Consider the following 11,351-nt stretch of genomic DNA (forward strand, 5'->3'; position numbering starts at 1 on the left):
TTAACTGACAATTTTTTTTATTCTCGGAGTTTGAAATCGTGCATACTGTTAAATTTTATTTAAAAAAAAAACTGAATTTTTTTTTAATATAAAAATAAATACCTCCAATATTACTTGGCATAAAAAATTCAAATAGTTATATTAAATACTGAGCTTTTTATTAATAAAAATAGTATGATTTGTTCTATTAAAGATTTAATGGAGCAAGTTATGCATAATTATTTTGAAGATGAAATGTTAGTTAAAGATATTGAAAGTAAGAAGATGATTATGAAAAAAAAATTAATGAAGAAATTAATAAAGTTAAAGATAATTATTTTTGGTATGTTAATACAAGCGATAATGTGTGCACTTACATATATAAAAGAGGTAAGAAAAATGGCCATATGTGTCATAGAAAAATTAATACAGTGGTCCCCCGCTTTTTGCAGCCCCACTTTTTGCAGATCCTCAATTTTTGCAGATTTTTTTGGAGCATACCCGCTCATCACTTAGTAAAATTGCAGTTTCCTCACTTTTTGCATTTTGCAGGCCAAAAATGGGGACCTGCAATTTTCCGCTATTAACTCGAGAGCCTGGGACACAGAGTCTTGAACCAGTGACATCTACATGTAATGTTGATAGATAGCGTCCTTTTGCTCGTCAGTAAGCTTTGGGTATTTTGCTTTTACCATAGTGGTGTGGATGTGTCGCTAGTGCAGTATATAAACATCAAGAATGAGATGACAGCCTTTTATATAAAAGTTGATTTTTAATAAGTAGCCTCAGTACAACACCGATATCTTTTAATTGGTTTACTATCATTGACACTTGATTAACATAATAGACTCAGTCTGTGTAACATCTCATACTCATCCTCACTTTTTGCAGTTCCCCACTTTTTGCAGTTTTTTCCACTAAAAACCGCTACTGCAAAAAGCGGGGGACCACTGTACTAATCTTAATAGAGATAAACCTAAACCTGATTACCTTTGTACTATACATAGTAAACTTCATGTTCCAAAGAAAAAAAACAAAAAATCTACAAAAAAAATAGAAAATCCTAATTTACCATGCATAATTGTTAATGATGGTGATTTTATACATAAAACTAATAACAAAAGAATAAAAAAAAAGAAAATCTAGAAAAATATATATATGCAACAGTGGAAGTTTTAACCTAGCAAATGTACTTAAAGGATTATTACAATAATAGGAACCGACGTTATCTACTATACATACTCAAATAATATATCTTACATAAAATAAAATAACTACACATAGTTATGATATTTTATTAGGAAGGGTAGAGTATCGAGTTATCTAAGTTAATTTATTAACTTTCATATAGTTATTTAACATATCGGTTTCATTAAAATCTTTCATTGATATCCAGCTATTTTGGGATTCATTATAACCTTTCCATTTAATTAGGAATATATAGGAGTCATTTTCAAATTTATGATTTATTATGGATTCTATTTCATAAGAAATATTAGAAGTTGAATTATTTCTAATTTTATTTATATCCATTAATGTTCCTTTGCCTTTACCTTTTCTTTTTCTTTTTTTCTCATTGAATTAAGGTACATCTTCTTCGCTGGAAACATCTTTATCATTATCATTTTCATCACTGTATTCATTATCAATAATCATATCAGTATTATCTATACTTAAATTATTTAAAAACTGTTCCTGTAATTTAACCATTTCATCTAATCTATTTTTTGCCTTAGATGAATTGCTAATAACTATATCTATTAATTTAGCTTCGTATGGAAATTCAAAATTATCTAATTCCCATAATTTTATGATGTGCTTGTGTATTAATATTAAACTTTTCACTAAATATTTTTATATTTTTTAATAAATAAGCAACACGAAATTGAAGATTATAAAACTTTATGTTGTCCATCTTAACAATAGATTTATTATTATTAAATCTATAAAATTTATTACCTATTGCAGCAAATTGGTCTTCTATTTTTGAACGGAAGCTACCAAAAACATCATTATAATGCCTTTCTTCTGCTGTTAAATCTACATTCTTTTCTTTGCGTATAGGATAAACAAAATTATTTAAAGATAAATCATATCCTTTTTCTGCACCAAGTTCTATAAGCTGATTAACAAATAAAGTATAACCACCATCTGTTGCCAATACATCTTGTTTAGATATTTTCTTATATAATTTCATGTTCAAAAACATACTTCTGTCAGAACTATCAGAACAATAATCGCTTTTGGAAGCATATAAAATCATATCGTTAATATTGCTAACAATTTGTGTACGAACTCCATTTTTTTTAAATTTATATGACCATAATCTTTCATGTTTTATATCAGTATTAACATAGTTAATTCTTAAATCATGACCATCTATTATAAAAGTTATGTGTTTAAAAAGTGGTGGATTATATTTATAAGAAGATAAAATTCTTAAAGTTAAAGAAGAAAACATATTCTCCATAGAATCATTAACATTTTTATTTAACCTTTTATAGTTATCTTCATCCATCCAAAACTTTTTATAGTATTTGTGAAATGATGTTTGCGGGATAAACTTATTAATTTCAATACCAGAAACACTAGAAACTAAATGATATAATAAAAATAAACCTTTTTCAACTTCAAAATAAGGGCCAGGATATTCACAGCTAGTATATAAAACAACCAAAAAGAAAAAAATAGCTATATGACCAAGTTTATTTACTATAATCTTTTTAATATCATCAATACCTTTAATATGTTTTAATTCTGTACGATGCTTGTAATTATAATTAATAATTGGCCAGTTATATTCCAAAAATTCCCACTTATTAATAATAATTTTGTTAACTTCATTATTAATCTTTTCATCTATTTGTTGGTTATCCATTGTAATATATTTTTATATTTAATTAAAATTCAATTTTTTTTATATTCAATTTTAAAAATATGATAATTTTATAAACATGAGGAATTTTTGTGAACCTTAAATATTTTGTTGACCTTAGTTTAGATGAAAAACTTCAACTAGTAAACATCCTCCACATACGAAAATCTTAAAACGAATCAAAAGTGGTAGATAACCAGTAGTACGACGTCTGAATCTGGATAAGTACAGAGGGTAGTAGTAGAAGATAAGATGAAGATGCTAGCTTTAAAATACTCCCATCACCAGTAAGTTCACTGCAGTATTTTTTTAGGGAAAGAAGGAGTCTAGAAGTAGTCATGCTAACCAATATTCTCATTTTGTATTCAGCCCCGCTCATTCAATGATCTTAAGCACCAAAGACGATGCTTGGAAAGATTACTTTTCGCCCCAAGAACTCCATCAAATCAACACGCTGAACCCTATCGAACTTCCATCGCTACCTGCTTCCCTCAAGGAATACTTTTTGTCGTATCAAAGAAAGGTAAAGGTCATATTGAGCATGTGTAGTAGTAATTTTTTCGTAAGTATGTGTCAGTGAGTAATTCTACGGCTGTTTGATCATATAGAAAACATTGGATCAGCTTTTGGAGCATCGCAAACGACACGACTTCAATCCAAGAACCCAACCTGACTTGTATTGGGCTCAGAAGTCGATTATCCATGCAACAGATCTTTTTTTGTACCAGCAATTACCTGCGACCTATGATACTGAAAGTGATCTCATACATAAAAAATGGGGGTTTGTGCAGTCCTGCTTTTATGAATCGAGATTCCGTGTCTAAAGATAAAATTTCAACACAAATCATTATGATGGCACAATTTCAAATGTGTGGCAACATAGACATTAATGTGTTTATAGTTATATATAGTGGAGAAAAGTCCAGCATTAGTTCCTCAATAAGAAAAAATTCAAACCGATCTACTAATGAAGAAGGTCAACTCAACAGGAAAGTGGTTGGCACAAAAGTTGACCTTATCATCAAGCAAGGAAACTTAGAATATGGTTGCATGGAAGCTGGTTGTTCAGACGATCCATTGAACACCAAAGGCGTAGACGAGGGTAGATTGAAACTTCCAAGGACTTTGAAGGATATTTTGTGTCGTTTGACGAAGGAGGCACCGGGAAAAATGAACGATATCAAGGTTGCAGGTTTGGTCATTTCTGGTAAATATATTATTTAGTAGTCATACTGTGTTTTCTTTGAGTTGTCGCATTATAAAGTTGATGTATTGAACTAAATTGCTTTTGAATAGGCATCAACATCACGTTGTACATCGAAGACTGTCCTGCTGGTTCAGTGACAAGGTTAAAAAGTATTGGTCCTTACGAGTTTCGCGGATCTGTCGAAAAATTCGCAAAGAAATTCATTCCGCTCCTTGCTCTGGTTGTTTGGCAAACCAAAGTTATCATGAAAAATATGCTACAAATTATAAATGCCGGTGAAGAAATCATTTTTCCATCGATCGACGGCCCAGAACCCCCACAAATTCCACCTTGCATGCCATCTCCAAAACTTGGCACAAAAAGAAAACACAACCAAGTCGACTATCTAAATAATTAATCTTACACTACCGAACCTGCCTTGCATCATCATCCTACTGCAGTTATAAAAAATACCCTCTTGCCAACCAACCACTTTACACATAATCAAACATCACCATTTTCACAATCTGCACTCTCATATGATACTCAAAGTAATTACATACATACAGACCACATATTTACACACATCAAAACAGTCATACATACACGCATTCAAAATTTCACATATACACGCACATAATTTGGTCAAGACGAAATTTGTAATAAACACAATATATTACCCCCTCTCATTTTTTTCATGACTCTTGTGTTATTCAGGAACAAAACAAACATATACAGTATTATACTCAGCACAATTCATTGAAAAGTGAAAGAGAGAGAGAGAGAGAGATGAAAAAGGAGTGGTATACATATTGTTTTTAAATAATAATGTTGAGGTAAATGAAGACCATTAAATTTTTTGATGAACATGGCCTATAATACCTTTACGCAATATGAGATGGATCACGGTGTCGATCGATCGTCACAAAGAATCCTTGCTGGAGCTTTTGAACAAGCGTATCAAAAGAACTGGAGATGATGAAGCCAAACTTTAAGGATTCATGTATGTTACTAGAGGATGCTGATTATGATATCCAAATATTACTTGAATAAGAGAGGGATAGAAATTATAGGGGGTAGATTTAAGGGGGGCCGCTGTAGAACCATCAGCGTAATTGATATCTTTCATAAAAGTGGCGAATAAGTTCCCCGATGAAGATGATGCTGTCGCTGTTGATGATCTTCTGTGTTGTCTTCTTCAGGTTGTGCAATTGTAGGTGCCCGTTGAGTACATTGGTAGCGGTTGTTGTTGCATTTGTCGATGGTATTATTGATCGACTTGTCGTGTTGCTGTTGCTGTTGTTGCCAAACAAGGATGCAGATGTTGGATCGGGAACTTAGATAGGGAAGCTAAATGGCGCTCGATTGAAGCGTGGTGTCAATGACCAATGAGAAGCAAGTGTCACCGGATACCGAATCTCTAAAGAATACATGATTACTGTTGTGACAAGTCGGTGCCTAGGGTTCACATACCTTTCAACGAATACCAACCATTGATCACAAACGATACCCTTATGCAAATACCTAGGTGTGTTATGAATTTTTTGTTGCTGCTGCTTTTGTAATGAGGTGTGGTGTATATGTGAGAAACACATGCGAAGCATGGTTTTCCTTGACTATAATAAACAACGTTGACAAAGGTCGAAATATTTTAATTTGATGAGGTTCCTCTATATATTATGAACAAGTAGCCTTTTTTTTAATCTTTATGATTAATATTTTACCTTGACAGACAGAATACGAATGTCTAACACCGTCGATTTATGACTCACAGAAAATACAAAGGAACCTCGAGCCTGAGGTTGCTGAGGCACGTTTGCAGTGATGGGCACCTGGAACTTCCATCAACAGGTTGTGGTTGAACATTTTGTGTACATGTATGACACTCTTACTATGAATGACAATGAATACAATAACATCTCGAGTTGAAAGATAAGAAAATAATAATTGAGTAAACTAGAATAACGTATAAAATCTGCTGTCAACACCAAACTTACGTATTGGCATCAAATTGCTTTGAGCAGTTGTTGCAAGTATGTAGGTGGACAAGTAGGTTGTACAAAGTAAATCAATCGCCGCTTGATAAATTTGCGCAGCGGCCTTGTTTATAAAGTCACACTTTGTTTGCTTAAAAGTTCTCCGTTTCCTTTCCCTTGAACACTTTAGTTAATTCCACGTCCTGAGTTTTCTCCTGACAATTTTCTAACAGCATACAAGCAAAATGAACAACATAATCACAAATCGATTAGCCAATCGTCTCGGTCCGCTTTCCGTCTTGCCTGTCGAGATCTTGATTTCAATCTTTGCGCTGCTTTCGACCAGCGATCGTCTCAAGGCGCGCGCTGTATGCACAGCGTGGAACGAATGGATCATGAATACACCTCTGGTTTGGGCATCGACCGAGGTTACCCGAAGCAACTCTAAAACTATTTGTGGTGTGCTGCCCATTGTTGCGGGTCACATTGAAAAGATCGTTGTCCTTTGGGACGCAAACAGCTTTTTGACGCCAATGGCGCAAGGTCTTTTCAAAAACCTAAAATCGTTTGAGATGCTTGGTATGAATTGCAAAGTGATCCGAGCTCTTATCCTGTTGATACATCGATTATGGCTGCTTACAAATAGGTTATATCGATACAACTTGGGTTACTATTAATATTTGCTAGGCATCAAGACTCCCAATGTAAACTATGTAGAAGAGGAGCTGAGTCTGAGCGCACTTCGAGCAGTCAGAAATACGTTGACCGAGGTCTACTTGGACTTTAAGCTCACTCCGGAGCCACCCACCTACTTTGACATATGTCAGGCGTGTCCAAATCTCAAGAAAATTGGCTATTACGTCAACCATTTCAAGTGGCCGAGAAGTTTCTACAACCAGAACTATATCCTCAACACAGACAATGACATAACGTTTGATAAGATTGTGGAAGCAGACATTGGCGCAAACAGAGTCGCTCTTACGTCAGTCGACGTCGAAACGGTTCTGAAGCAATGCCCAAACCTGAAAAACCTCAGCGTCACCAGATTTCCGTATCAACGATTCATCGGTATCATTGCTAGCAACGGCATGCACCTGGAACGGATCACATTCAACCGTCGTCAAAAATGCACATATCATCAAGACAACCGCTTCCCTGTGACGTTTCCCAAAACGCTGCCATATCAACCTGGAAAGCTGCATAGCCTGTGCCTGATGGAGGACGACTTTTCAAAACCGATGCCATGGGAAAGCTTGCTACCGATTCTCGAACAAGCAGCATCTACGCTTCACCACCTGAGCTGCTCGCTCAAGATGCATAATACCAAATTCACTCGCATTTTCGGTGCCAACCCTCGCCCAATCGCTTTTCCAAACCTATATTCTGTCAAGTTATGTGTCGGGGACACAAAGTCGCAAAAGTATGCTGCCTCCTTGTTGACCAACGCACCAAAGCTTGCCGCAATCGCCATTCGTAACTACTCTCATGGCAAAACGGACGACGGCATCCTGGATGCCTTGTTTGACGTCAAGAGTCTGAAATGGCTCGAGCTTCTTGAGGAATCCAAAAACAAGCAACTCAGTAACAGAAGACTGTGCAACCTGATAAAGAAGCATGCGGACCTGGGTGATGACGCTCCTCTGCAATATGTTTCGTTTGACGGCCAGTTTCTTAACCGTGCGGTTTTGGAAGAGCTGGCAAAAGTGACGTCGCTGCGCGGTGTGGATCTAGGATTCAGCGATGTACCTCTCGGAGAATTCCTGTCAGCCATGGCCAAAGAGCATCCACACTTTCGCGAAATTCATCTCACCAGGATGAGCTCAGTAACAAACTTTGATCTTGCACTACTCACCCAGATTCGAGATCTGACACGGATTCATCTGCTTGGTTGCAAGAGCGTCGATGGGACGGGTTTGTACAGGCTGCTTACAAGTTCATCTTTGCAAGAGTTGGTAATCAGTAAAGAAACAAGTCGAAGAGAAAGGTTTGATGCGATTGCGAGAGAAAAGCTTGCTCGATTCATGATTGATTCGCATTACGACGACTCCTGGTTTTGAGGAATACCATAGACATCCATTGTCTCTTTCTTGAACCTCTTATTGTTTTTTTTTCTTTTATATCTGTAGTAACATTTCATTCATACCTTTATGTTAGCTATTATCAATAAAATACACTTTTTCCAGGATAGCTCGTTATCCAATATAAAAGTGACTGAGGCTATGTTTATGTTACGCTAGAAGATACCGAAGACTGACATTTTGCATAAACGAGCGGAGACAGGTGCTACACTGAACATGCAAGTCTATTTATCTTTGTCTGCATATACAAAGAAGTAATCGTCCTTGTGGAATCTCAAAATGCTGTTGTTCCATTTCTACGAGATACAGTATTCTTTGCTCTTGTTCAGAGTGTAATGCATCATTTCACAAGAGTTTCTGATGATATTTGTATGGAATTTTTTTATATAAAGACTATGTGAATGAAGGGCTAATTAACCATCAGAAGCATGTCTGTCGTCGACGATAGGTGCGTTTGAGATGTATCTCACTACTGTAAGTAACAGTTGCCTCTTTAAGAGAAAGCACAAGCATGCCTTGCACGGGAAAACCATTTGGAAAATAATATATATAGTGACCATAGATTGATATTTAGAAAAAATGACCCTACTGCTTATCATCGTCTCGTTGTACATAGGTACGTGCTGCATCTTTTTATAGTATAGGAAGTTGGCATAAAATATTGATAGACACTCGCCGTATGCACCATTAAGAACGCACGAGAATGGAGATGCTGTCTTGCCGGCTTTATAGTCGTTTTAAGAAAAGGCTTATATTGGTAGACTAGGCATTGCTGCTAGGTAACCAACAGAGCCGTTATGAAATGCCTCAATTACCATAGAAACAGGAAGCGGAGATGTTTCTTTAACCGGGTGGGAACAGAAATGTTGGCAAATGTGTCAAAAAGCATATCGGACTTTTCACACTCCCCCTACGCTTTCTGGTAACTTTTTACAAATACACAAAACATAATACACAATGTTCAGAGGAATTGCACGACACACGAGCCAACATGCCCGGTTATTGAACACGGTTGCAGTACACCGTAGCAGCATCGCTTCCGCTACCATGCGATCCATGTCGACACAACGAAAAAGCCAGGATCCATACCCCGATCTAGGCATCCGACATGCCCCACAAATGGAGATCGACACACCCTATCCCAACCTGCCACCGATCCCACGACCCAACGAACCGTTGGAAAAGAAACGAGCACGCCTGGTATATCAATCGCGCAAACGGGGTATTCTGGAAACAGACTTGCTACTTTCGACGTTTGCCAAACAGTATCTTCCCGAGTTCTCGATGGAGCTGTTGGAAAAGTACGACAAGTTATTGGATGAGCCGGATTGGGATATCTTTTACTGGGCTACGGACAAAAAGGCCGTTCCGGACTATCTGCAGCAGAACGAGGTCCTGGACATGATCCGTGAACATGCCAAAAACGAAAACAAAGTAGTTCTTAGAATGCCAGATTTGGAAAACGGTCAATAAAGGGCTGCATTCGATATGACTCATCGTCGTCCTATATGACACGCGTATCTTTTCCACACACAGCTTTGTAAAATATGTACTCTCTGGATAATAGACCCCAGCATTGGTTTGGATACAGAAAAGGAATTTCGAGGGGGAGGTTTATTGTTTGTTGCTTGTTTGTTAATAAGGAAACAAGGAAGGGGCCAAGTTAAGCGGGGGGTGAGGAGAGAAAGAGAGAGAGAGAGGGCGGAATGCGAGGGTATGTATACACAGTATACCGCAGCAGCAGCAGCAGCAGGCATGTCCACACGGGTGCGAAACAGTCCATGGCTTGAGCTGTATTTCTCGGCCCGATACACCAATTATGTAGCAAGCCGATGTCCCGGAAACACAATCTCATCTCGCTTACTTTTATTGAATGCCAGCAGGACGATAAAAAAACGTACGTGTAGCTTTGTGACATTCCCACTTTATCCTTTCTTTTTATTCCACTTTGCAAACAACCTTCTACCCCCGATCTTCGTTGCCACACCGTTCAAATACCATATCTCTCAAAACGTCAAATGATCCCCACCATACAGGACAACAGCAACCCACAAGCATCTGCAGGTGCTACCGCTTTATCCGAAAACAAGCCCGTGATCGCATTCATCGGCGCCGGCAATATGGCCGAAGCTGTCATCGGTGGCCTCTATGCAAGCGGCCACCCATCGACACACCTGCGGTTCTCAGAGCCGTTTGACGCACGACGTGAATACATGGAGTCCAAGTTCCCCCAATGTATGAGCACAACGGACAATAACAAGGTGATTGACGGCGCGGACGTGGTGATTTTGGCAGTGAAACCCCAAGTACTGCGTCAAGTGGTGTCGGATCTCAAGTTTACGGACACCAATGTGCTCATCATTTCGATCGCAGCAGGCATCAAGACGGAGCATATCTTGCGATGGTTGGAGACGCCACAGCCGGTGGTGCGATGCATGCCAAATACCCCAGCATTGATCGGCGAGGGTGCAGTAGGATTATACGCGACGGAAAGTGTCAATGATGCACAACGTGACACAACAGTGGGGATCATGAGTGCAGTTGCCAAGCGGGTGATGTGGGTCGACAAGGAGGCGGCTATCGATACCATCACCGCCATGAGTGGTAGTGGTCCTGCGTACTACTTTTTGTTCATGGAAGCTATGAGTAAGTTTGAGTGCGGGCTATTCATTATGGATGGGAGCTAATTTGTGGTTGCGGGTATATATTAGCCAACGCAGGCGTTGCTGCTGGATTGACGCCGGAGGAGGCCAATGATCTGACGGTACAGACGTGCTTGGGAGCAGCAAAGATGGCACAGCAGTCTGAGGATGATCTGGCAACGTTACGGAAAAAGGTGACGTCGCCCAACGGCACAACCGAAGCAGCACTCAAAACGATGGAAGCAGCCAACATCCGCCAGATCATCCATGACGGCGTGTTCTCAGCTGAACGGCGTTCTCGGGAAATTGCCGATGAGATGGGCAGAGATCAGTAAATAATAACTCTTGCATAGACCAGACGACTCCAATCATTTCATAGCATAGACCCTACCCTTCCGCACACACTTTCATTGCTTCCCTTTGTTTGTAAAAAAAAAAATTCCGTTGTTTTCATTTTATATTTCTTTTAGTTCCTTTGTACAGAAAACAGATTTGGCTGGATTTGGATATAAGTTTGAAGGGGATGGGGGAGAGATAGAAGGGCTAGAAAAGTGGGAAAATATATGGGGAAAAGAGCAGCAGCATTTCATTCATGGAAGTGTGTTGTGTGATGGA

General features: G+C 38.2%; 5 protein-coding genes across 5 annotated transcripts; all 5 read left to right on the forward strand.

Annotated features, from left to right (window-relative positions):
• Window positions 1–3,106: 3,106 nt before the first annotated feature.
• BDB00DRAFT_875156 (uncharacterized protein) lies at window positions 3,107–4,458 on the forward strand (the record flags this gene model as incomplete). Its single annotated transcript, XM_053127312.1, has 5 exons — window positions 3,107–3,141; window positions 3,224–3,377; window positions 3,463–3,610; window positions 3,828–4,061; window positions 4,151–4,458. 5 exons carry the CDS (start codon window positions 3,107–3,109, stop codon window positions 4,456–4,458), a joined length of 879 nt encoding a protein of 292 aa, XP_052976823.1.
• Window positions 4,459–4,720: 262 nt separating this feature from the next.
• BDB00DRAFT_837026 (uncharacterized protein) lies at window positions 4,721–5,814 on the forward strand. Its single transcript, XM_053124524.1, has 3 exons — window positions 4,721–5,460; window positions 5,532–5,656; window positions 5,765–5,814. Exon 1 carries the CDS (start codon window positions 5,193–5,195, stop codon window positions 5,379–5,381), a length of 189 nt encoding a protein of 62 aa, XP_052976824.1. The 5' UTR covers window positions 4,721–5,192; the 3' UTR covers window positions 5,382–5,460; window positions 5,532–5,656; window positions 5,765–5,814.
• Window positions 5,815–6,170: 356 nt separating this feature from the next.
• On the forward strand, window positions 6,171–6,899 carry BDB00DRAFT_537369 (uncharacterized protein). Its single transcript, XM_053117776.1, has one exon. It carries the CDS (start codon window positions 6,262–6,264, stop codon window positions 6,691–6,693), a length of 432 nt encoding a protein of 143 aa, XP_052976825.1. The 5' UTR covers window positions 6,171–6,261; the 3' UTR covers window positions 6,694–6,899.
• A 2,251-nt stretch (window positions 6,900–9,150) lies between these two features.
• Window positions 9,151–9,567, forward strand: BDB00DRAFT_884109 (Flavinator of succinate dehydrogenase-domain-containing protein; the record flags this gene model as incomplete). Its single annotated transcript, XM_053128300.1, has 1 exon — window positions 9,151–9,567. One exon carries the CDS (start codon window positions 9,151–9,153, stop codon window positions 9,565–9,567), a length of 417 nt encoding a protein of 138 aa, XP_052976826.1.
• A 212-nt stretch (window positions 9,568–9,779) lies between these two features.
• Window positions 9,780–11,178, forward strand: BDB00DRAFT_837033 (pyrroline-5-carboxylate reductase). The gene is made up of 2 exons (XM_053124525.1): window positions 9,780–10,740; window positions 10,806–11,178. Exons 1-2 carry the CDS (start codon window positions 10,113–10,115, stop codon window positions 11,069–11,071), a joined length of 894 nt encoding a protein of 297 aa, XP_052976827.1. The 5' UTR covers window positions 9,780–10,112; the 3' UTR covers window positions 11,072–11,178.
• Window positions 11,179–11,351: the final 173 nt, after the last annotated feature.

The sequence above is a fragment of the Zychaea mexicana genome (genome assembly GCF_025766255.1).
Source record: "Zychaea mexicana strain RSA 1403 chromosome Unknown BDB00scaffold_69, whole genome shotgun sequence".
Classification (NCBI taxonomy): domain Eukaryota; kingdom Fungi; phylum Mucoromycota; class Mucoromycetes; order Mucorales; family Lichtheimiaceae; genus Zychaea; species Zychaea mexicana.